Here is a 26,994-nt window from a genome sequence, read left to right as displayed (position 1 = left end):
ATTTGAAATGAATTGGGGATCTAAATTTTATTTATTGGATATAGATTTCCTGTAAGAACAGTTATCATTATGCTGTGAGCCTAGATTTATTGTGTAGTCACTTGATAAATCATTGTCTTCACCTGTTGGTATGCCTCAGTCTGAAAGTTAAAGTTAAAAAAACAGAAAATATTATGATTTACATTGCTGTTGATGTCAAACAGGTTTAGTAAAACTTTGATGATTCATATCAATGAACACAACTATAAAAATATTGCAGAGCAAAGCCTTCATTGATCATTATTTACCGATTATCGTAGTTTTCCTATTGTTTTGTATTGGCCGCCAAGCACTTCCTGGAACTTTTGGAGGCTACATGGACCACGTGATCGGCAAGCGTTTTGAGCTTCCGGTGGCGCCACTCTCTCTCTAGAGGCACACTAGTTGCTATGTAGCGACGTCACTGTCAGCAGCAGGGACACAGTTTGTTGTTTTCTGGATTAAACACTGACGTTGACTCTGGTCCATTTCCTGGTGACACCCTTGTCTTGACCCTCTACTGAGGCAGCTGTCAATCCCACAGACCAGTCCACATAGTGCGACCATGAGAACACATGTTTCACTCACACGAGTAATCCAACAACACACTCGCACACAGGAATTAGCTGGATTGTTCAGGCAGAATCTGGTCGGCATTCACATGAGGCTCCACACCAAAGCTTTAAATCCTCTGGCAGGCGTACACACGCAAATACACACACACACACACACACACACACACACACACACACACACACACACACACACACACACACACACACACACACACACACACACACAGACCATAGATATCACAATAACATCAGCTGTTATTCTGGAAACAAATAGGAACAATGAGTTAGGTCAGACATGTATACTTCATATATGTTACATCACACACACTGCAGAGAACAATAAACACTATTTACAGACCCTGATAAACTCAGACACACACACAGTCTGTATGTGTGACCCAGATACCTGGTTTTACTGGTTTTAGTGGTCAGGGTCACCTCTGATGGGATTCAGGTATTTTTACAGAGTGACTGATTTTGATTGGCTGTTCACTCTCAGAAGGCTGCAGCTGCTTTATTATATTTTTTTTATAAAAACGATAAACCAGCGGCTGTAGCTCAGAAGGAGGAGCAGTTGTCCACCAGCCGGGAAGTTGGTAGATTAATTTCAGGCTTCCCCTGATTCCATGCCAAAGTGTCCTTGGGCAAGACACTGAACCCCAGTTTGCCTCCTGATGTGTTTATTGGGGTGTGAATGAGTGAATGTAATATGTAGCGTGAAGTGCTTTGAGTAGTAACCATGACTGGAAAAGTGCTATATAAGTACAGTCCATTTACCATATTTATTTCATCATTTATATACAGGTATGTTTTCAATTTTTTTATCTATATAAATATTTTATCGTATTTATTGTAATATTAAATCATTACAGAGCACACTTGTTCAAACACATATTCTTATATCCGATTCGATTGTTACCACTCGATTAAATGGACATGATCAGTGGTTATCGGCCTATTTGTATGGGACAGTAGGACCCTGTGGTTATACACGTAGGAATGTGGGACAGTCATGGTCACCACGGTACATCACCTGCCTGTGCACGGTGAGACGAACTCATGTTTTGGACTGATGGTTTTGATGACTTAGTGTCCATATTTATTTAAACTACAAAATGCAGAAACAGAAATGTAAATTCAAAAACAAATGACAGAAAAAAAAATCCCATGTTCATCTTAGTGCATTAAAACAACAGAGGACCCTGTCTGGATCTAGTCATCTCTAAAGGTCTGAATATTTCCAAGGTTGTGGTGATGGATGTTGCTCTGTCTGATCATTCCTGTGTTTTCTTCTAAAGTGTCAACAAAAAAGCCCAGACAGAGGTTATCAAGAAACGGTATATTGTGAAAATAAATACCACTGAAATATTTATACAAGCTTTCTCTCCCTCACCCCTCCCCTGGCCTTCAGCTGATGAGCTTGTGGATCATTTCAGTGGTAAAATTACAGCATTATTGATGTCATTGCTCCCACCAGGGTGAAAGTGATCGCTGCCAAAAAGAGAGCTCCATGGAAAAATGCCACGCTGGTAAAAGCTGAAAAACCTGAATGTCGAAAGCTGAACGCAGGTAGTGGAAAACAAAGCTGCAGGTTCACTATGAGAGCTATAAAGACAGACTGAAGATTTATAAGCTGGAACTGAGAACTTATTACATTACAACCTTTTTTAGCAGATACTTTTATCCAAATCAGCGTACAACAGTTAGGCACTAGCATTAAGAGTCTTGCCTAAGAACCCAAGGGGAAGGTGTTATTTTTCCCAGGGCGGATTTGAATCTTGGTCTCCCACATGGAAGACTGATGCTCTGCCAACTGCGCCAAGGACACAGCCTGTTAGTCGAGGTAAAACTACCATGAATGCAGGAACGAAACCCGAGCTCGCGGGTTCGCGTACCGCATTCGGCAAGCCCACAAATACGCGAAAATGACCAGAGGCTGCCAGAAAAATACACATATATATACACACACATGTAAAAACGTATTCGTGTACACACTTGTCCATGTACTTATACCACATATTACTTTGTAATATTTGTCCCTTCACCATGGCTTTTGTAGTGTTTCTAATGTTTGTTTATAATATAATGATCTTGCAATTAAATAAAAATAAATAAATGAATAGATAACCTCTACTGCATTAATTTAAAAAGAATGGCAATTTTTTTTATTTCTACAAACATGTACATTAGTCCTATTGCATTAGTGCTGTTTATTTTTATATTTAAATATGTTTTTAATATTATTTATTTTTATCCATTTTTACTTCATCATGTATTAGTCCAGGTTGCATATCACTGTTCTGTGTGTGTGTGTGTGTGTGTGTATATACATATATATATATATATATATATATATATACACACACATATACATATAAAACATTTTTAAGAAAGATAATAAAGAAAGAATTAAAAAAAATATATCTTTAATACACAGAAAAAACTGTTTACAAATGGAGCAGAAACAATACAAATAGAAATCACAATAACAATAGCACTCATAAATCTCCCCAAAAAACAAGTATTAAATAGAATAAAAAACATCAATCTTTAAAATAAAATAAAATAATAATAATATAAAATGATAAATAATCCTAAAATATGATTAATAAATAAAAGTCTTTGCCACATGACAATAATAAATTAAATTAAACTGCACTGCAAATTAACTAAACAAAAAGCAGATTTGCAGCGTACTGTGTACTGAAACTGCAGTACTAAGTGTTCCTCATTTTCTGCTTTATTTTTTTTTCTTCTTTTGCCATACTCGCGTTTCTGCAGTAAAGCCCTCCACTCCTCATAGGACTGAGTCTCAGTCTCTTCACAGTACCAGTTATCGAAATACTGCCGATGTGTCGGTGGCTTCCTGTCCTTTTGGCACTTGCTGCAAACTATTATGTCTGTCTTTTTTGAGTATTTTCGTTTTGCAATGCCTGCCTGCTCTGCCTCCATTTTTCTGCATCTGTACTGCTGAGTGGTGTAAGGAACAGCTTGCGGTGTTGACTGTGTGGGAGATGATGGTGGTATGGATATATAAATCGGTGTGTTTGCAATATTTGACGGTTTAGGCATTGCTGGAAGCCGGGGTACCATAATGGGCAGAGGAGCAGGCGGACCAGGCACAAATTGCTGTGGAGGTGCCTGATGTTGTGGCCTCCCTTTCAGCTGGGCCTGCCCAGCAGTGTTCGGTGGCAGAACAAAAAGGTGAGGCTGAGCCAAAGTGCCAAAAGCAACAGTTTGTCCTTTCTGCAGGGCAGCCGGAAGTTTTGCCGGGGCTGCCATTGGTGCTTGTTGAGCTGGAATACCCTGTTTAAGAATGTCTCGCTCCTGTGCCTTGCACTGCCTGCAGTACCTATGAAAACACAAAATAATGTATATGGAAAACCAAAGTTTTCACGTAGTATAATGCACAAAAATATGAGATCTTTCTTTTGATGTGATTCACATATATTTTCCTGAGGCCCCAGACTGGAATATGTAATCACGTCTCATAAAGAAAGTCTCATAATTAGTGGTCAACAAAATCAGTTCTATGCAAAGTGTAAATATGTACATTTTTATAAATCAAACTCACCGCTGTGAAACTGTAGCAGCGTTTACTTCAGGCAGCTGGATTGTGGTCTCACTCATCAGCCTGGCATTTGTGATGACGCACTCCCTGATGTTTTTGTAAGCGCGTACCACCACAGTGTATCTTGAGTCCCTCACAGCGGACAGAGCTTCACAAAAACAGCCTCAACCACTCTGTTGCAGTCGGGCCGCTGTGCAGCACTGTGATCCCAATGAAACGCCTGTAGTAAAAAATTATATGTGCAAAAAAAGTATTAGAGTGATGTGATGTGTGACTTAAAATATCTTTGACTTTTTACATTATCCGAATATTGTGTTTTCTTAGTTTAACTCACCTTTTGGTGCTCTCCACACCTGGAGCCACATGGGCGGGGGCAGAGGAGGGTCCTGGGACTGCAGACGTGGATGGAGCTTCCTTCACAAAGGCAGAGGAGGGTCCTGGGACTGCAGACGTGGATGGAGCTTCCTTCACAAAGGCAGGGGAGGGTCCTGGGGCTGGAAGAGTGGATGCAGGAGGGTGACTGACAGTGGATGAGGGCTGGGTATGTGACTGCGTCAAAGCTACACAAAAAGAAAACAAAAAACAGAAACAAACAAACATAAAACATCACAACTACTGAATGGCAGTGTAATAATAAAATGTAATCCATACAATTACATGTTTCCTTACATGGTTTGACGTTACAGGGAGACACCAGCCTTTTCACCATCTTTGTCAGGTTTTGCTCGCTTGGCATCTTCTTGACCAAGAGAGAGGACAGGGAAGCAGTAGAGCAGTGTTTGAGAGGAGAAGGCTGTGATGGAGATCTCTGAGCAGAACCCTGCTGCATGGTGGCTGTCTGCTGGGACACTTTCCCAACATACTGCTGTTCCTTCATGGCAATGGCAATTCTGCCTGAAGGAAAGAGCTCCACATACTCCCTGAAACAGTTTATTCTGTGCATGTTCTCTTGAGGCTTTGCTGCTGCCTGCAGGATCCCTCTTCATTGAGACCACAAGGTAAGCAGCAGACCCAAGAGCATTCTCCAGAACCCACTTAAAGGTCTGTTCACGGAAAAAAATACCAAACTGGAGTTCAGAGAAACCCAGCAAATGTTTTCTGTTGGACGGATCTCCTTTTTGCTGCAGCAGGGCATACACAATGGTCGCATCCACGGCTTTCCCTGGTTAGCCTTTTTAATCTCCATTGCCTCAGTGGAGTCAGATAATTTCAGGCTTCCATCAGCACGTTTACAAAAGCGGGTTCCATCTGTTCAAAGAAAATAAAGAAATAAATCAGTAAAAGACCATTTCAGCAACTCTGCTGCTTAGTTGTAATAGATGAGCAAATTATTATGTAATACAAATAAAAATTTGCAGACACTACATATACACAATGACTTACAATTAAAGTGTTATTTCTACTACAGTTAACTTAGAAAGGGCAACTTGTTAAAAAGTTTAGCTGCAAACCTCAAATCAATTTAAATAAGTGCTGAATTATCTATATATATTTGCCCTGTGAAGGGAAAATGTCAGAGCAATGAATGAATGAATAATATACACCCATCTACAAAATAAGGGTAATATATAAGTTTAGGTTAGTTGTCAAATTAACAGAACTAACGTAAGCTACTGTAAGCCCGCTAAGTTACTGTAGTAATAGTGACCATGTCCATCCAAAAAATATACATACGTCTGTTTGTAACATTATATAACATTTAGTTTATTGATGAACTAAACTAGCAAAATATGCCGCCGGAAAATTTATTTTACCACTTAGCCACGACTTCAACAATGGTAGACAGTGGGTTAAAGTGACAGGAAAGACAGGAAAATAACCTGAGTGGGGGTTGGGCCAGGTAGTAGTCTTGTTATTACTAGCGTGGATATAATTTAAAAGCTACCGCCAGACAGTCAACCCAACAATTGATACAAAAAGTGTATAGATACGGTATGTTAAACGCACTTACCTCGTAGATGTCAGTATAAAATTGAGAGAGAAGCTAAGCAAATGACTCATGAGTCATAATTTTGCTCAATCACTACATTTGAGTTTGTAGTTTTAAAGGTGTCTCAAATGAAAACTGTATTTTTTTGTATTAACATTACAGTCATTTAGCTGATGCTTTTATCCAAAGCGACTTACACTGGTTAGGCAGCAGCATTAAGGGTCTTGCAGATGGACCCAACTGGAAGGTGTTAATATTTGTTCCCTGAACCCTGGCCTCCCACATGGGAGACTGATTCTCTGCCAACTAAACTAACCAGCTGCTAGCAATAATAATTGTGAAATGTTTCAGGGTGTGAGCAGATCATGGTGGAGAGAATGTTGGAGTGGCACGTCGGATGTTCACAGTACGTGGTCCTGATAACGGAAGCGTTATTGCTGGCAAAAGTGTGCACAACCAAAGGTTTGTGAGACCTGCAAACATCTTCAGCCCTTGTTGACCTGGAATCAGAGCTTGACACATGTTGAAGAAACACACTGTAAACTTTTTTTATGTCACTGAAATTTTTTATATATACACAACTCACAAAAAGTCGGGGATATTCAGCTTTTTGTTTTATGTCGAATGTACTATAACTATCACAGGTGAACTTAATTTTACTTTCAACTTTTCAATGCAAATGATCAACTGTTTAATGTTTCAGTATTTAATGCAGAACATGCATGATGTTCACTAACAAAATGATTAACTACAAAATACAAAAGTATCAGAACCATGAATCAACTGTTAAATATTCTGGTTGAATTGACAGCTTGTATCTAAACAGTCATCTTCATCATACTGCTTACATTTATACATAATCAAACAAAACCAAACCAAACAATTGTTCAATTTTCTTTTAATAAAATGCTTGAGAAATTACTATTGCATGCATTCATGATGTACCAGTGTAGCACAGATTTTTAAGTTTTCTATTAATTTTACACAGAAGTCAAATATCCATAACTTTTTGTGGGAAGTGTGTGTGTGTGTCTGTCTGTCTAGATATTTATCTACACACACGTATTTATTTACTTATACACAGGATGGAGAGGCTCTGGCGTGATCTTTGGATGGGGGTCACCAGTGTTTTCTACCATGTTTTGCACTCACTGGAGGAGGAGGACTTCTTGGATCTCAGCAATCCTCTGCATTTGTTTTGCTGCCATTATGTCTTCTTGCCTCGCTTGCAAGTTAACCTTGACATATTTCAACAAGGATGGGACAATCATCAATGAGAACTGAGCAAAACCTCACACCAAATCAGCTTTGGGAAGTAGGACAGATGGTGCATCCAGTTGTTGACCCAGAGGTATTTAAATCTTATTAAATAATAATATGCTGTGTGCCTGAGAAATTACTACAGATGCTTTCCGTAACGAACCAGTGTAGTGGTTAGCGCCGCTGCATCACAAGACAGTCACTCATTCGAGCCTCAGGGGATGGAGAAGTTAGAACGGGGAGATTTCTATGTGAAGTTTGCATATTGTCCAGGGTGTATCCTGCCTCTCACCTGGTAATTACTGGGATAGAGTCCAGCTTCCCCATGACCCTGAATAGGACTAAGTCGTACAGAAAATGGTTTTCCACAAACTGTAATCTTCTCTCTGTTACCTTATTTAGGAGGTGCAAATTCCCTACATACCGTGGGAGGACAGTGGTTTTCTTCCTGATCCACATGCCGAAGTGCGGGAACCAGAACTGGGCAGCCCACTCACAGGTGAGCAAATGGAGCTGCTGCAGGAACACATGAACCCTCTACAGCCTTCAGAGTCTAGTGGCATGGACATTTACTTGCATACAGGGCAGTATGTGGAATCATTACTTGAGACAAGCTAGATGCTGAGTAAATTGCATTATGTTGGAAAACCTCCATCAGAACCAGGACCAGGAAGGAAATCCTCCATCAGAACCAGGACCAGGAAGGAAAACCTTCATTATTGCGAACATTATTATTAACCTCCTCATGCCAGAAGCAACCCTGGTGGAGCTAAATGGACCTGGGAACAAGTCAAGAACAAAAACATTCTTCAAAGCGCTCAGTGACGAGGCTTTCTGCCTTCATCAGAAGGATGCATCTATTCCTACAAACTCTTTGTCTCCTAAGTCTTCTCATGATCTGCACGCCATCATTGACAGAATGGCCATTTTCCAAGAGAATTGATTGTGTTGGAGGTGACGCTTTTATACTTGATCTCTTATCCAGAACATAACCTGCTCCAGAGCAGGTTAGCTGATCGGTGTAAGTTACCAAGGTGATGCACCTCGGTAAGAAGTGAAGCAGCGTTATAATACAGAAAACTCCAGGGTAAACCTGAACTTACCTCGATAAGAGAAGATCCAGCTTCCTAGTACAGATATTCTGTTGACCTTGAATGAAGGTATTCCTTTTTTTTATTCATGTGGTGTATCTGCTGCAGGTGGTGGTTGGAGATAAAGTGATCCTGAACCCGGTGAACGCTGGTCAGCCGCTGCACGCTTCAAACTACGAACTGTCAGCCCACCCTGGATGTAAAGAGGTGAGACTCACCGATGCTGATCACACAAACCAGGAGTTACATTCACAGAGCTTCCACCAGAGACAGAAAACCTCCACCAGAGACAGAAAACCTCCACCACAGATAGAAAACATCCACTACAGACAGAAAACCTCCACCAAAGACAGAAAACCTCCATCACAGACAGAAAACCTCCATCAGAGACAGAAAGCCTCCACCACAGACAGAAAACCTCCACCACAGACAGAAAACCTCCATCACAGACAGACACCTCCATCAGAGACAGAAAACGTCCTCACCTCCACCAGAGGATGTTTTCTGTCTGTGGTGGAGTCAAACTTATTTTAGCTCAGGTTCCACAGTCAGCACAACCCAATCTCCAGTTATTGCACTGACTGTAATTTGCCTTGTTTATGTACATTCATGTCTATTTACTTATCGATAGTACTTGTTTTGTTTTGTTTATTGGCTTATATTTTTTGTATTTCATCACACCAACGTTTGAGAGAACCGTAATTTCAATTCTGAAAGGCCAATTTTAGAATTGACAATAAAGCTGACTTTGACTAACTAAAAACTAATGGCGACAATCACTGGCAAAAAAAAAAAAAAAAGAAATTACAGTGGCTTGGTGGATGTCCTCTAGTTTAATATTTTACTTTTGTATTGTTTATTTACATATATTCCTGATTTTACATACTATACGTTTACATATTTACTCATTTATAAGTACACCTCAGCTTCCAGATCACAGTGGACCTACAAAACCACCAAACATTTAATCCCAGGGATCTGGAAGTGAAAAATCCAGTATTTCACATTATGATCAGAGGAACTTTTCCAGATCTACAAGTTATTTTAAATGTACATACATGTACATTTCCACATGTGTGTAGTAATCCTAACCCCTGAACTGACTCACCTCATATTACAAACTGAATTCTGATCTATGAAGTCAGAAGGATAGAAAAGATAGAACAAGTTATCCCCCTGCCTTGGAAATGTTTTACATTTGAAAATCAGCTGGACATGTTAGATCTTGAAAAGTGATGAAGTATTTATGAAGTAATTAAATCTGTCATTCTGTAGATCCACTGATCTGTAAAGTTTTAATGTACATTTAAGTGATAAACTGAGCCCAAATATTAGTGAAACTTAACTTTTTCTCCAGAACTTTCAGGTTGTTTACCATTGTTTTTCTAAAGGGATTGTTCATATTAATGTAAACATCTTGATAATGGACTGTGTTTTTATGGGTTATTATGCTGTTTTTTTACTGATCCGTCCACTTTAAATTGTGCTGAATGTGGCCCTGGACTTGTCACCCCTGCTCTATGGAGTTTTGTGACCTCTTTATCTTAGCTCTTGTATTTTTATCTCATACTTGCTCAAGTAATCATCACACAAAATACAACAGCTAAATCGACCTCTTAACACTAATGTCTAATCAGCCAATCACATGGCAGCATGTCAGTGCATTTAGTCTTGTAGACATGATGAAGTTCAAAATGAGCATCAGAAGGAGGAAGATAGATTTAAGTTACGTCTTGGCTCACACATGGCATGATTTAAACACCACACAGTCTCTGAGGAATGTTTCCAATACCTTGTTGAATCACCAAGAATGAAGGCGGTTCTGAAGGAGAAAGGCGATCCAGCCCTGTACTTTTAAGAAGAACCTGATGAAGTGACCAGTGCAATGAAATGATGCGTGAAAGCGTCCTAACATAGCATTTGGTGTGTGTCTTCCTCCCTCTGCAGGTGAACTCAGTGAACTGCAACACCAGCTGGAAGATCAACCTGTTCATGATGTTCAGTGACCACAGAGAGAAAGTCCTGAAAGGAGTGAGCATCCACCAGCAGCAGCACAGTCTTCCCTCAAAGAACACACAATTTGATTATCGAATTACTCCATTTTTCTGATTTAGTCTCATTTTAAATTCCTCATCCACAGATTGTGAAATATATTCAGTTTTTCCCTTCATTCCAGTATAAGCAGAATATTAGGTAACAAAATACAGCAGCTGAGTCACAACAACAAACATCTTCACATCTGCCCAGATGTTATTGGACAAAATTTTAATTACAATTGCAGAACTTTCCTAAAAACCATAAAGTTTTAGTATGTCTTCAGGGTTAATTGAGGGATTAGGTTATTAACAGGCGCATTAACAGGCTGCTGCTAATTTTTCCAGAAATATTGGTCACTTAAATCTGGAGTCATGAGGAGACAGAAAGATAACAAGAGTGACAAATTATTTCTTCTGTCACATCATTTTGGTTTAGAAACTACAGTACCCATAATGCCCCTCTGCTGTTGCTACGGAGAAGAAACATTGATAAAAACATGTTACATATGGTTGATAAAATCATCTTGGCCTGGTTGTTCAAACCCAATCCAATCAGATTTCGGTTATTGGATAGGAACAAATCTTGAAAATGGGTTGTTCAAAAGAGAAATCCGGAATCGGCTACCTATTAAGCCTTTTAGCATAGTACAGCAGCAATAATTGTTTGCAAATGAGAACTGGTTCTCAAACATTTTTACCTGGTAAATAAAGGTTAATAAAACATTAACCCATCCCCATGAAATAAAAGCAAATGTCAACTGAAAATCAATTAACGCCACAAGCGGCATCCATAGCGTCCCAGCCTCGTGGCCCCTGCCACCCATCTCATACACCTTTTGCTAGCAAGTTAGCTAATGTGCTAATGTGGTAACATGCTATGTAACCTGGTAAAATGTGTAGCTAAGAATCTGAAATGTTGATATACCTAGTTAGTGGTTTTTGCTAATATGCTAGTTAACATGCCATGTTGACATGGCAACAGGTGTTGTAATGTGTTACGGACCTAACAAGTATGAATACACTCAACTTTGGTGCAGATCCCATGCATTTCTATGCAGATATTAGCAAACCGTGCTTCATGGCTTTTTTTTCTGATGGTTGCCACGGTAACATACTTTGTTCTATTAGAAAGATTTCTTATATATATATATATATATATATATATATATATATACATATAATAAGTGATAAAAGTACTGTTAGTGATCAATTTTGTTTTGTGGCTTTGATTGGTTACCATGTTGCTATATCTATTGATAAATTCATTTTAATTTTAGCCTCATAATCTGACAGCTGAGGCTGTCCTGATGTCTGGATGATGACTAGGATTAAAAGCTTCAACTTCTACATGCAAAATTACTGTACATAGGAAAAAAGCCAGGTTTTAATGAATCTCTGTTAGTCTGTTTTTCATCCAAATCAATAACTGTTTGATCTTCTTCAGACTTGGTGTCTGAATCAGTAAAGTTTTAATTTTATGGCTACAAGAAATTTTCTGATGTGCTGCTATGACAAAAATCCTCAGCAGAACTTCGGCTGCATGCGGGCGGAGACTGAGTTGCAGCCGTTGCCAGGCAACAACCAACAGGTCTTCTAATATCTAATGGAATCTTCTCAGGGGTGGAGACCAATTTGGTGTTGTCTAGCAACAGTTATAGAATGTAGTTAGCTGAAGGGCGGAGCCTAAGTTTGCTTTGATGATTGTGACATCATTGTTCCTATAATACCCCCTGCTTTTGTCATCAAGTCAGTACACTTTGAGAACGCATCACAGTGCACATCTTGTTACACATCCCGATTCCAGTCTTTGGAGAAAGGAAATACAGATCAATTGTTTTGACAATGGGAAAAAATAGGAAAAATCGAGTCCACAAAGGACAATCTGAGACGGCCAGTAGACACAAGTCGAACTTGGACGTTCAACGTGTCCAGGAGTCTTCTAGCTCACAAAACGTTGGAGAAATTCCATCAAATCTCCAAAACGTAAGTGAGAGCAACTCTGGCAGGTCGTTTGGTGTTGAAAATCTTTCCCAACTAGAGAAAATGACACCTGAACACACACAACACCAGAGTAAGAAGGACGACACTGAGGCTAAAACTGGCAAAGTTTCTAAGAAACGTAAGAACGTGGAGAAAATTACGTTTGGACTGATTCTGGGAAACAGTTCTGGGACTGTTTTACCTGCAAAGCCTCCCGTCAGAGACGCTGAAAAAGCTTTAGCTGCGACGGTAACTGAAAGTGTTGTTCCAACACCTGTAGAAGACCAGGTTCCACAACATGAAGAAGCTTTTTCTGAGCAAGCAGCTGAATCCAAAAGGTTCTACGGGGTCCCTGCAGAACTGTATTTTGAGAAACCAGTTGCAACAGGAGATGAACAAAAAAAGAAACGGCGCAAGAAAAAGAACTACTCATCTACGGAGCCTAACTGGCAAGTGCTGTATCAAACGATACATGAAACCTATGAGGACTATATTGACGGATTTCCAGCCCAGTCAACGTTGTCTGAAGGTCCATCAACTTACCAGGAGAAAGGTGAGACTAACTCTGGTATTTTGTTGAACAGTGAGGAATTCCCTGCACTGCAGACAAAAACACCTGAAGATCACAGGAGTAAAAGAGACGACACCACAGCTGATGGTTGCAAGGAATCTGAGAACCTGGAGAATCTTCAGAAAACAACATTTGGGGGCCCCGGATCAGAAATCCCCAAAGAACTTCTTACAAACACAGACCAGCCCAGCAAGGCTGAGAAACGTCTTAAGTTCGAAGGAGAAGTTGAAGGAGATCAAAAGAAAGTTAAAAAAGGTAAAGTCAGGGGACGTAAACCTTTGAAACCTATCTTTGAGGTGCCCTCTCCTCAGGCACCAACATTTGATGAAAATTCATTGAAATCTGGAAGCCTAAATTCCCCAATAACATTTGGAGGTCCAGAATCTGAAATCCCAGCTGAAATCATTGCAGAACCTTTGGTTCTGATAAAACCAACACAAGTTCGGCTTGAGGAAATCTCCAGTCATCCACCATCAGAGACTGAAGTTGCTGATGTTCTGCCCGAAATCCTAAATCAGTCCTGTCATCAGGCAGAGAGTCAAACACCTGAACACCCAACAGACAGGAGACATAAAGACAACACAGAGACTGGGCTGGAAAGTCTTGAGGCTGTTTCATCTGCACAGCCTCCAGTCAGAGAACACAAAAAGGATTCATCTGTACTGGAAACCAACAGCGATGTCAATATGTCTGTTGCAGACCAGGTTACCCAACCTGAAGCAAGCCTGTCAGAGCAAGAACCTCCATCCAACATGCTTGCTCCGATCCCTACAGAACTGTCTGTACAGACCTCCACCAAACCAGCGTCGGAGAAAGAAGCGCCCGCTCTACAAGAAATAAAATCTGTCATTGAAGAGCCAAGGGCAGCAGAACAAGAAAGTAAAAGAAAACGACGCAAGAGAAACAAGAAAAATAGACCTGGGAAAGTCTGTGATCTACAATCAGAATCCATGGACAAAAACCTTGAGAATAATCTTGAGGAAGTCCCTCAGCTACCAGAGTTGGTTAAAGATCCATCAAATGTCCAGGACAAAGATGAGTCTTACTCTGGTGCATTGCTGAACACTGAGGCAGAGAGTCAAACATCTGAACAACACATAGACAAGACTCAGAAAGACCTCAAGATTCCTGAAAACCTGGAGAATCCCCCGATAACATCTGGAGGCCCAGGATCTGAAATCCCAGCTGAACTTGTTGCAGAACCTTTGGTTCTAATAAAACCAACACAAGTTCGGCTTGAGGAAATCTCCAGTCATCCACCATCAGAGACTGAAGTTGCTGATGCTCTGCCTGAAAACCTGAATCCGTCCTGTCATCAGGCAGAGAGTCAAACACCCGAACACCCAACAGACAGGAGACATAAAGACAACACAGAGGCTGAGCTGGAAAGTCTTGAGGCTGTTTCATCTGCACAGCCTCCAGTCAGAGATGGTGATAAAGATTCATCTGTACTGGAAACCAACAGCGTTGTCAATATGTCTGTTGCAGACCAGGGTTCCCAACCAGGAGCAAACCTGTCAGAGCAAGAACCTCTATCCAACATGCTTGCTCAGATCCCTGCAGAACAGTCTGAACAGACTTCCACCAAACCAGCGTCGGAGAAAGAAGCGCCCGCTCTACAAGAAATACAGTCTGTCATTGAAGAGCCAAGGGCAGCAGAACAAGAAAGTAAAAGAAAACGACGCAAGAAATGTAAGAAGAATATCATTTTGGCCCCTGCCTGGAATCAACCATCGGAACCCATGAACAAAAACCATGAGGATAACCCTGAAGAAGTCCCTCAGCTACCAAAGTTGGTTGAAGATGCATCAAATGTCCAGGACAATGGTGAGTCTTACTCTGGTGCATTGCTGAACACTCAGGCAGAGAGTCAAACATCTGAACATCATGCAGAAAAGACCCAGGAAGACCTCAAGATTCCTGCAAACCTGGAGAATCCCCAAATAACATCTGGAAACCCAGGATCAGAAATTCCTGTTGGGGTCCCTTCAGAATCTGTGGATCTAATACCACCAACAGAACCAGAGCCTGAGTTGATCCCTTCATTGCCAGCACCTCAAGCCACAGATCCACATCCAATCCTTAAACTTCTGCTGGCCAACAAACCAACAACCAACCAGTCTGTCAACACAAACCATGTTGATGAACAGAGCCTCCCTCACAGCTCCGGTCTGCTGATGATCCCAGAACTCCAGTTTCATCAGACCTTGACTGGAAAGGATGAAAAGATTGCAGAGCTTCAGAAACAACAGGAGGACTTGCTGAATCAGCTAAAGGAACTGCAAAATCAGGTCCACAGAAGTAACATCATGCAGTCATTAGCGTCTAAACAGGTGAAGGAAATGGAGGCAGAACTCAATGAGGAGAGGCAGAAAAGAGAACTGGCTGAGTTTTCTGTATCTGAGCTCCAATGTCAAACGGACAAAGCCAAAACCGAACTGAGCCAGATTCACATTCAGCTCCGGGATCAACAACAAGACACCAGCGATGAGAAAACGGCTCTCATGACTGATGTGGAGAGGCTGAAACGACAAATAAAATCTCAGAAATCTGTGTCTGAGAAGGAGATGGCCATCCTGTATGCTGAACTGAAGAAAAAGCATCAGCAGCATGCAAACGTCTCCAGCAGAGTGGTCGAGCTGGAAGCTGCTCGCACTGCTGAAAAGACCAGAGCATCGAGAGCTGAGACCTGTTTGGCCCAGGAGGTGGAGGAGAGCTCCAGCATAAAGTCTGCTCTGGTAAAAACCCAGGAAGAATTTGATCAGCAGAAACAGCAATGGGAGCAGCACAAGAACCTTCTTCTGGCTGAGCAGGAAGAAACTAAAACCTCCACAGAAAGATCCGTGATGGAGTTGGAGAGAGAACTGGAAGATCAGGAGAAGCAGCAGCAAGACGAAAAGTCAGAGCTTCTAGAAAAAATCATCTCTATGAAGAAGTTTCAAGAACAGAAACAACAAGAGAGAAAAAGGTTCAGAGAGGGCTTACTGAGGAGAGTTCAGAACCTAGAAGCTCTGATGTTTAAAGAAGAATAAGCCCAAAAGACATCTGTGAGCCAGAAATCTCTCCACGCTGGACACTGAGGAATTTCTGGCATGAAGATCTACCTCAATTATTTTCTATTTGCCTTAAATCTGCTTATTTTCTCTTTCTATCCCTGTCCTTTCACCCCCACTGAACACAATTTGACTGAAAAGGTGTCAAAAGACATCTAAATTGATTTTAAGATTTCTGTCATTGTTTATACTTTCAGAAAATAAATACTTAATTGTACCTTCAGGGGTTAAATGGATTGTCCCTGGTGTGGTACCCTCAAAGGTGCTGCTGTTCCCTCAACAGTGCAGTTTTTACCTTGTTAAGACCAGACAGCCCCCAGAGGGACAGTATTGGTCTGTATGAGGTATAAACTGGGCTGTAGAGGGTTCAGCTGTACCTTTAAGGGTTCTACCCCAGTGATAATCCCTTGTACCCTTAATGGTATAATTAGGTATTCATTCCCTGAAAGTGTAGCTGTATAGTTCAACAGAAATTTTACAGCCACACAATGACAGAGATGATTGTAGCTGAGAAACAGTCAGTCATCAAAAAAATCAACTTTCAACCAAACATCAGTGTCTCGTGATCAGTGGGTCTTTCTCCTTTTCCCTTTAACCACAACTCTTTTTTCACTTTCCTCCTTTTCTATCCCCTCTAAAAAAAAAAAAAAAAAAAAAAAAAAATTAAATAAAAAAACAACCCAAAACAAAACTATGGTTAATGTTCAGTGTTTTTTTTTACTTCTTTGTGTGAGTCTAAAAATGTAAAACATGACATGAAAACAGCAGAAAAGCTCTTGTTGTGAAAAATGAAGGTTAGAGATTTAACAAAGGTTATATATCATTATACTATTGAAACTATTATTATCTGACTGCTTATTAAAACTGCTTAAACAATAAAACAAAAACACAAAAACAAATAAAAGACAAATAAAAACAAACAACAAAATAAAACAAAATAAATAAATAAAAAACAAACAAAACACTAAATAAAAACATCATCTGATGCCAGAAAGCAGGTTCAGCAAACTCTAATCAAAAAGTCTGAGCTTTAAGTCAAATCAGCTGATTTTACTTACTTCATCAGAATCTTTACCCAGAATCCGACACATTTATGGATCACAATAAAAAAATCACCATCAGTCTGTTACCATGGTAACAGACTCAGAATAACATCATCACAACAGCATTATAACAGAATTAACAGAAAAAACTAAAATATGCAGCAAAATTGATTTTGTTATTTATTTTTAACTAACTAAGACTGATCTTTACATTAAGTCCACAACATCCCAAAATCTATTATGGTAAAAAATCTGTTATGGTAAAAAAAATCTATTATGGTAAAAAAAATCTATTATGGTAAAAAAATCTGTTATGGGAAAGAAAAAGTCAATTTTTCTGATTTTAGTTTTATAAAAACAATGAAGGAAAATTAATTTAAATTATTTAATATTTGGTATTTTTGGTTAGGGCTGAAGATGATTAAAACATCTGAGCAAAAAACAGTGTTGAAAAATATTATATCATAATTTTTTAGTAGCAGTTTTTGGAAGGGGACTTTTTTTCCTCCAATGACCCGAAAAAAAAAGTAAATCATGAATCTGACCCTGCCAAAAAAAATTGATTTTGTTAAGAATAAGAACATCTTTATCGTCATTACACATGCTGCTACAAAGAGAAGGGATGTTGAGAAATAGTTTTTGTTTTCTTTTCATTACTATTACATATTGGGCATCTTCACAGACAGCGCTAAGCACGTCCAACAACACCCTGCCTAGACATCTTGCCAATCTTGCCAATCCTTTCCCACCCCATGCAAAATTTCTTAGATCCACCACTGGTGAAAGATGACAAACCAACCTGCTCATCCAGTTGTGTGTGCTGTGTCATAATTATACCCAAATATTGGAGTCTCCGCAGCCAAAAACAACAGATCAATGCATCTTTTTACTACGTCTGCATCTTAGCCAGTGAATCAATGGTGGATCACAGCGCGCAGGGAAAGCAGGTTTGATCCTCGGCCAAGTCGAGTTCATGTCGAGGTGTCCTTGGGCAAGACATCGAACCCCTAATTGCTCCTGATGGGTCGTGGTTGAGTGCCTTGCATGGCAGCTTCCGCCATCAGTGTGTGAATGTGTGTGTGAATGGGTGAATGTGATGTATAATGTAAAGCGCTTTGGGTATCATTCCAGGTACAGTAAAGTTATATATAAATATGGACCATTTACCATTTACTGGTGCTCAAGTGTGGATCACCTATCCTTTCCCAGCCTGGTCAGATGGTGCTGGAATCTTCCACGCCCACAACGTCAGTGGATATTTATTGGAGTCTTCTACCACCAGAGACTGTCGAAAAGACTGGCATACTATCTCTGTTTCAGACCTGGAAGCCCTGGCTCTGGCCGCTTCATCCTTTCTTACTCCCAGCCGACCCATTACACGTGACCTTTAATTATACTAGAGACATGGATTTCATCTACCATGATGCTTCTGACACTGAAGAAGCAGGGACGTCCTGGTTCACTTAGTAGGCAAAGAGGGAATTGTTGCTGCTGTGGATTTGATCCCTGACCAACTTAGCTGGTATAAACTGCAGTCTTATGCCAGTCCACACGTGTCTCTTGCACTTAACTCTGGACACCAAGCTAAAGATTTAGGCCCTATGACAAAGCGCCTGTTGGAAACACATGACTGGCAACAGTTTACCTTGCCACAGGTCATGTATTCTCCCAGCCAGAATGCATATAAAATCATGCATCACGCCACAGACAGGGTTATTTTGGAACATCAAGAGCTAGATTGTTTCCATGGCAGGGAGATGACTGATCACTGTAATACTGAAAGAACGCTTAGCTCACTTCCTTCCTCTCTGTGGTCGGAGGGGCCTACAGACGTTGGCTTCTGTCATGACTTCCCTCCAGTGGAGTTTCAGTTTTCTGCAGAGTGTCCGATCTGGCGCTGCCAATATCCGCTTAAGGAACAGGCTGAAGCAGGCATAGCTGATACTATAGCAGGATTGGTAAGGTCAGGTGTGATGGAACCAGCCCAAACTGCGGCCTGGAACACTCCCATTTTGCCAGTGCCTAAACCCAACTCTGATAAATATAGGATGGTTCATGACCTTAGGCCAATTAATGCCATTGTTACTACACCCTGTACACCAGTTCCCAATCCGTATACTGCTCTGTCAGCCATCACCCCTGAGCATAATTTTTTCTCCACCATTGATCTGGCTAATGCTTTCTTCTGTCTGCCCTTACACCCTTCACTGAGAGAACTGTATGCATTGCATTGACTTTTAGGGGAAAGAGATATCAGTATACCAGGCTCCCTCAAGGTTTTGTTCTATCCCCTGGCATATTTAATCAGGCTTTAAAGAGCATGTTGTCAGACCTCATTCTTCCTGTGGGTGTTGTTCTTTTACAATACGTAGACAACGTTTTGGTGGCAGCCACAAATGACTCTGACTGCCTCAATGCCACACATGCTGTACTGACTCTGTTGGGAAAGTCTAGCTTTAAAGTCAGTCGCTCTAAACTGGCATGTTGCCGACCTACTGTCAAGTTTCTTGGCCGACAGATTTCATCTTGATCTGACACAGGAGGGTTCTGACCACTCAGCACTTCCTAAAGTAATATATTCTGTTTCTACCAAAGGACTATACTATTTCCCACAGAGTTGGGGTTGAAACAGGGATGCATCAAGTGAACATCAACAATGATAGATCTTGCTCACTCAGTCACATCCTCCTCCTGTGTAGCCTGCTCTATTGCACGCCCAACTTTGCTGACCGTTCCGTCTGTGGCTTCTACTAATTCTTCGCTTGCAGACTGCATCCTGGAACTTCATATTACCCAGAATCCGTCTGCATCTTGTAAGTTCTTGGAAAAATTCTTCCCTTTAGCACCTGTGAAAGCTGTCCCTCCAATCTTCACCCTATAAAAGGTAATCACACCTGTTTTAGCAGGACAAGTGTTTCTGGAATGACAATTGGCAAAATCCCCTCCTCCTGGTGTCTAACTGCTATTCATGTCTCTGCTTGGACTAACATGACTAAACTCTATTGCAAGGGCTGACCTCTGGTGGTACTGTGGAGGCTGCCGCCTGAGGGGTACACTGCCTGGAAACTGGTAGGTTAGATGCACAGTGCTCTCTTTGGTCACACCCATCACTCTTGTCCCAACTACTGCTTTCGATTTAGTTGACCATGCCCACATTGGTAACTTTCTGTCCCGCAGTAAGAGATCCATATAAACTGAATTCTCCATAACCCACAATTCTCCTGTTTACATAGATGCCGTCGGGGTCCCACGAGGTGTCCCAGATGAGTATAAATTAGTTGACCAAGTAACAGCTGGTTTTGAATCTCTTTTTTTGTTTATTATTAAATAGTAGTTGATTAATTATATCCACTACAATGTCCAAAGGCTGACCAACTTCACAAGAGATGTTGTTACTGGTCTTTCTCAGCAATTAGATGCAACTTCTCTTATGGCTTATCAAAACAGAATGGCACTAGATTTCCTTCTAGTGGAAAAGGGGGTGTTTGTGCAATGTTTGGTGATGCATGTTGTACCTTTATTCCAAATTACACCGCCCCTGATGGCTCTGTTCACAGTGCTCTTACTCCTTTTGAGTAAGTTCCTGCTTTTGCTTTCTTTGAGGTTCTTCAGATGTCAGTCTAACCACAGAATGCTTTCAGCTCTGAATGACATGCGCCATGCCTGCCTGAGCAGCATTATGTAAGCATCTGTGTGTAACTTCCGTTTTTTAAAACCCTGCAGTTGACTTAAGAGCTGAGTGTTGACTTCTTATGATACCAATCATCATTTAATAACTTTACTTATAATAATCTCTAAAAATAAATTTGTGTTAAGACAGAAGAACGTACTGTGCTGGTTGTTGATCTTATGCGCGTGTTGTCGGAAGTGCAGGCAGTCAAGGCAGGAGACAGGTCGGTGCAGGTGAAAATGAGTTTATTAAACGCAAGCTCAGGAGCAGGAAACACACGGTACAGGATCTGACAAGGCTAAACTGAAAACCAACAGCATTTATAGACAGAGGGAGTAACAAGGAGCAGGTGACATGAATGAAGAATCAAACCAGGTGGAATAACGAGCTAGGAACAGAAACCAGAGAACATGAGGGAAAACTGAACTGGACATGACAAAAACCCAGAACCCCAAACTATAATCAGAACCTAATAAACCAAGAAACACAAAAACCCAGTAACCATAACAGAACCCTAACAGTTGAGGGTTTTAAACTCCGGGAGACAACGGATTGTCCATACATGGATTTTGGGTTATGATTATTTCTGTTATATATTACCATATGTGTTTGTGGTTTTATTTGTTTTGTTGACCTCTTTAGAGGTCAAGGGAAGGAATATGTTAGATATTATTTTAATTTGTCTTTGAACATATTACTTGCGTATGACCTTAACAAGAATTTGAGTAACATTGTGCTATCTTGGATTACCATTTAAAAAGAGGCTTAAGACCTACCTTTTTAGCTTAGCTTTTAACTAAATTTTATTTGATCTTAAGCTTTTAAATTTTATATCTTATTTTATTTTCATGGCATTTTACTCAATTGTATTTATTTTATTTATCTGTTTATTTATGTATTTACTTACTCTTAGGTTATTGTTTCTTAAGGTTATTTAATATTTGTTTTTACTCCAGTGTTTTCCTCATGGGGATCCTCCATGCCAGGGGTTCTGCCTGCTCAGTCTGGGGTTGTTGCTGTGGTGATCGCCCTTGTCTGGGTGGCTGGGGCCCTATACTGCAGCTTGATGGCTGTGGTGTGGGCCCCGGTCTGCCCTGATCGGGTGGTTGTCATGATGGTGGCCTCTGTAGGACATGGGTAGACTTACTCCTGGTGTGGATGGATCCCCATGGTATTGTTTCCTCACAGCAGCAACATCAAGCCAGATGGTTATCGCTCTTAGGGGCTGAGTTATGACGAGGGCAAAACTGCTGCGCTATTTAACATTTGCTGCGCAGTTTTGCTCTGGTTATGTTTCTACGATTACGCCTGATCTATTAAGACTGCTCCTGTTATCATTTGCGGAGCAAACAGCAGTATTTAAATGAGGATTTAGCGGCGCTGTTTGCTCTGTCATGTAAGGTTCTGGAGAGCAAGGAAACCGCAAACGCAAAATTAACTTTTATCCGATAGAAGTTGAGACAAATAAAGGAGACAAATAAAAATATTGCGGAAGTCGAGGAAAAAAATCTAAATGTCACCAGAAATGCTGCAATATAGTTTCATATTCAAGTTCAATTTATTTATAAGGCACACTAACAACAACCTTTAGGAACCAAGGTATTGTACATATAAAAACATGCAAGGAACAAATAAGAAATAATAAAGGTTTAAAAGCTATAAAGAAATAATAATAATAATAATAATAATAATAATAATAATAATAATAATAAAAGACAGGCATGATAAAGTCTTTAAACTTATCCAGCAATTCTAATATTGCAACGCTGGATCGTCTCCACAATCCTCTTCTCTGGCATTCTAAATATATTAATATAATAGAAAAAAATGCATTATCTTAGTCGCCTTTCATGGTGTCTGTGCCTCCTCCTTAAAATTATTACTGCAGCCATTGCGCGTATACTGTTGTGCCAATTAGCACCTGCTTTTCAGAAACGCTATTTTTAGAGCAAACATAAACACCGCAAACTATTTGCGGGCTACATGAATCCCACTGCTGCGCAAACCAGATTTATTTGCATAGTCTCCTCCCACTAATGTGCACTTTCTGGCCGGAACGCCCATAATGCATATGCAGTAGCTTCAGAAACGCAAAGTGGAGAGCGGCGCAGTTTTGCCAGGATAACTGACGCAGTTCCATGTTTGCGGCTTTGATAGATAAGCTTGGGCCGATTTTAGCGGAGCAAAGCCGTCTGCACCTGTTTTAGTACACGCAAAGCGTTAATAGATCAGGGCCTTAGTGTTTTATACTACTTTTAGTACAGAGAAAGAAGTCAAAGAGACGTGTGCCGAATATGGGTTGGGGGTTGCTTGAGGGGGGGGTATTTGCTTTGTGTGTATTTATGCATGTTCCTGCGTGCAACTGTAATTTCTTTTTAATTTGTGTTTTTTTTTCTAATATGGATGAATTGATTTTTCATGTAAAGCACTTTGTGTTGCCCCAGCATGAAAAGTGCTTTATAAATAAAGTTATTATAAAGTTATTATAGCATGCATTGCTTTGTGTTTCTAAGCGAAGAAAAGGAAAAGCTACCATTTAAAGACTCAAACTGGTATTAGGGGTAATGTCTGGCCTGTGACGTGGATGCTTTGGTCGTACTTCTGTTTTTGCAGAAACAGGAAACCGGCACCTCCGATGGAGCCGAAGCAGACAGGCGAGGCTGATAACAGAAGATGCAGAAAAACTCTGCCTAGCAACAGTTGATTAGTTAGTTATAGCGTAGAAGTTGTTTGTTCTCACTGACCAAATCAACGAACATGCATGGAAGGAAAACTGCAAGTTTTTCCTCTAACACTTGACAGGATATTTCAAGATTCTACTCAAGTCAAATCTGGTGATTTCTGATGCCAGTATATCAGTCATATCTGGAGTGAGGATTCTGTATATGGGGCCTGTAACCAATTCTGCCGTCCGAATATTTCAAGATTTTGTTCATATGAGTACACTGGTATTCATCCATGCAGGATACTGAATAATCAGTTCTAATGAAAAAAATGTCTTGCCATCACCAGTTTTGACTGTAAAAGTATTTAACTAATATTTCACTCCATAAACATTTTAATAAAAAACATGCATTCACAGCAAACAATTAAAAAATAAACACAGTACCTATTCACAGCAAATAATTTAAAAATAAATACACCATAACAATTCACAGTAAACAATAAAACAAAATAACACCAAAATATTCACCCAAATAGAACACAAATGCAACAGAGTAAGTCTCCACTTAGAGTCTATTTCACAGTCTTCTTCTGCCATATAGCAAACTTTTCCCAGGAGGTGGGTCATGGTTTGTGAAGCCAGGACAGTGTCTTGCACATGTCACCCTAGGTTCAGTTTCCTTCTTCCTGTTCTCATCCAAGGCCTTTTGGCATGTGCTCATGACCCTGGTGAGCTGGGTAAAACACCACTTTGGTGGGGAGTAATTATAGCTTGTTTTTTCATCATTGCTTTCCTCGTCACTGCCAAAGTTCGCATTGGCTCCTTTTAAATATGCAAGGTCCTCTTGGTCAAGGATCTCCTCTCCAATTCTCACCCATTTTTTGAATAGCTGTGGAACAACAAGAAAAGACATGTTAATTTTAGCTATAGCCAAAAAAATCTAATGCAAAAAAAGACTTGTTTTTATTTAATTTGGAAAAACTAAACTTGAAGGTAAAGTTATCTAGATCGATCTATGACAAGTCTGTGTAATGTATTTAATGTATTTGTGAGAGAAATATTCCCGTTTATCGTACAATAAAGTGCAGAGATATGTCAGCAGATGAGGCAACAGTACTCTGCCTCACCTCAAGGGGGTGCACTCACACACCATGTTGGTGTGTGAGTGTTGCCAACTTAGTGACCTTTTTTTTGTTTGTTTTTTTTTAAAGCGGCTAGCGACAAATCTAGCGACTTCTTCAGTATTGGAGACTTTTGTGGACTGACGTATATGAAAGTAGTTTATTTTTCTGAATGAGGAGTGGGTACAGCTGCACAGGCCCCTCCTGTCCAAAAGCAACCAGAAGAGGCTTCTGGCAGCAGCAGTAGCTGCATTCAGAGCAGGAGATGATCACCTGTTTCATGACCTGGCTGAAAATGAAACGTTCAAAGCTGCTGCAGGATGATCTCGCGCTGGCTTACTGTCAGATATTATTGTCTATTAATGAAAAGTGTGGAGGAAAACAAGTGTATTGAAATGTTGCAGCCTCCTAATTAGAAAACAACCTACACTTAATAAAATTAAACTAGAATAAAAGAAAATATTAACCAAAGAATTTGTTTTATTTTTATTAGTTTTGCCTTTTTAAAAATTTTTTGCTTGCCTTTTTGTCCATTTTTGCCTTTCCCATGACATTCTCTCCACAGCAGCCTCCATTACTATGTACCAGGCTATTATGCACATTAGATAATGTCATTTAGCAATTTTTAGCGACTTTTAGGACAGCCAGTACTTTTCTCACTGAAGAGTTAGTAACAGTGTGTGTGTGAGTGTAATTGAAAGAGGAATGCTGATAGGATATGAAGCATTACCAGTTGTATGCTGTTGAATGAATATTGAAATAAGATGCTCTTTTCAGTTCTTACAATTGTAAATCAGTGCCTCACCAACCATAAAACTTCACTGCACGTCACTGAAGTGAAGAATTAGTAGAAGCCACAGACGGAACGGTCAGCAAAGTTGGATGTGCAATAGAGCAGGCTACACAGGAGGAGGATGTGACTGAGTGAGCAAGCTCTATCCTTGCTGCTACCCAGATGTTCACTTGATGCATCCCTGTTTCAACCTCAACTCTGTGGGAAATAGTATAGCCATTAGTAGGAACAGAATACATTACTTTGGGAAGTGCTGAGAAGTCAGGATCCTCCTGTGTCAGATCAAAACCTGTGGAGTTCTCTATCGCCTTAAAACCAAAATGACCCAAGGGATCTTTTCCTGACACAAAGGCCTCCAGGACATACAATCCAGTATCTTTAAGCTGTGGGGTTTTAAGTGTGATTATCAGAGGGTTACAATGTCCTGGTTGAGATCCAGCTGGGCAAAAAGATTTTACAATGGTCAATCTGCCATAAATCACAGGTTCAGTTGTTACATTATATCCAGCCCTATTACGATACCTCCAGTCAGAAGGGCCAGTGTTAGCTATCACCCAGTGCTAGTAAGAGCATTGATTATTGTGGCTGTAGTCTGGCCGATCAGGCCTGGGTTCTATAGTATGACAAATGTATTCTTCACACCTCTGCCATTGTCCTTGTTTGGTATTACCACATGTTACTATATCTCAAAAATCTATTGTGGGAAGTACCAGTTAAACCCTTAGAGAACACAATCTGAGGGAGTCCAGTAGAGCTCTTTTTGCTCCTGTGGAACTTCCCATGGACCAAGGAAGGATCAGTGTCATTTCCTGAAGGAGAGATGGGTAAGAACACTATTTACACAATTAATACCAGTCCGAAGAAAAATCCCAAACACACAAACAAAACAAACAACTTCCCTGGCACCACCTCCTCCCGGTAGATTTACACATCCTGCAGCTGTGCTCTGACCTCCTTTAAAGGTCTCTGTGGTGAGTCTGCTGGAGCACACTGGTTAAGATGGTACCAAGTTTCACCTTTGCCCTTTAGTCTGACTGAATGTGATGTTGCTTCAGTCACTTCAAATGGACCCGTCCACCTAGGTTCAGTCCACTTTCTTTTTATCACTTTCAACCAGACCCAGAACCCCTGGGTCACCTCCAGGTCCTTTGGCTGCTCCGGAGTTAGGCACGTCAGTTCTGGACCTGTGAGGAGAGGAAAACTGCCAGTGCAGTCGGTGTACCAAAATATGACTTATGAGACAGTTTGTTGAGGTCTGTAACGAAGCTGAGGTTTGTTACATTACCTGGGACTTGTAAATATTGTATAGCACACTAATTGGTTTTTATATACAATTTCATTAATTGACAGTTTGGTACTTAAAGAATTACAATTATGCACAAAGGTTGAACTGTTTATTTAATACTGATGTGGTTTGTTTACAGATGCCTGCAAAGACAGCCGTTAACAGTGATAGGCAGAACATTGGGTGTAAATTTGAAGTTCATAGGTAATTTAATGAAGTAATGGAGTTTTACTTACCTGGCACATGGCCTCTCCAGGGTGACCAGGCAAGTGGGTTTCAGGTGGCCTGGATTTCTTTTAATGATTTGGGAGAGATCATGTGGCAGGAAGATT

The 26,994-nt window shown here is 40.4% G+C and overlaps 1 protein-coding gene across 1 annotated transcript; it reads right to left on the bottom strand.

Moving 5' to 3' along the window:
- Positions 1-3,219: 3,219 nt before the first annotated feature.
- LOC121650994 (proteoglycan 4-like) lies at positions 3,220-5,107 on the bottom strand. The gene is made up of 4 exons (XM_042002835.1): positions 4,834-5,107; positions 4,499-4,724; positions 4,168-4,296; positions 3,220-3,945 (listed from the first exon to the last, which is right to left on the bottom strand). The coding sequence occupies exons 1-4, from the start codon at positions 5,105-5,107 to the stop codon at positions 3,237-3,239; spliced, it is 1,338 nt and encodes a 445-aa protein (XP_041858769.1). The 3' UTR covers positions 3,220-3,236.
- Between the last annotated feature and the right edge of the window lie 21,887 nt (positions 5,108-26,994).

Source organism: Melanotaenia boesemani, chromosome 13, assembly GCF_017639745.1.
Source record: "Melanotaenia boesemani isolate fMelBoe1 chromosome 13, fMelBoe1.pri, whole genome shotgun sequence".
In the NCBI taxonomy this organism is placed as follows: Eukaryota; Metazoa; Chordata; class Actinopteri; order Atheriniformes; family Melanotaeniidae; genus Melanotaenia; species Melanotaenia boesemani.
The sequence above is the reverse complement of the archived record's forward strand: the minus strand, read 5'-3'. Positions and strand labels throughout refer to the sequence as shown.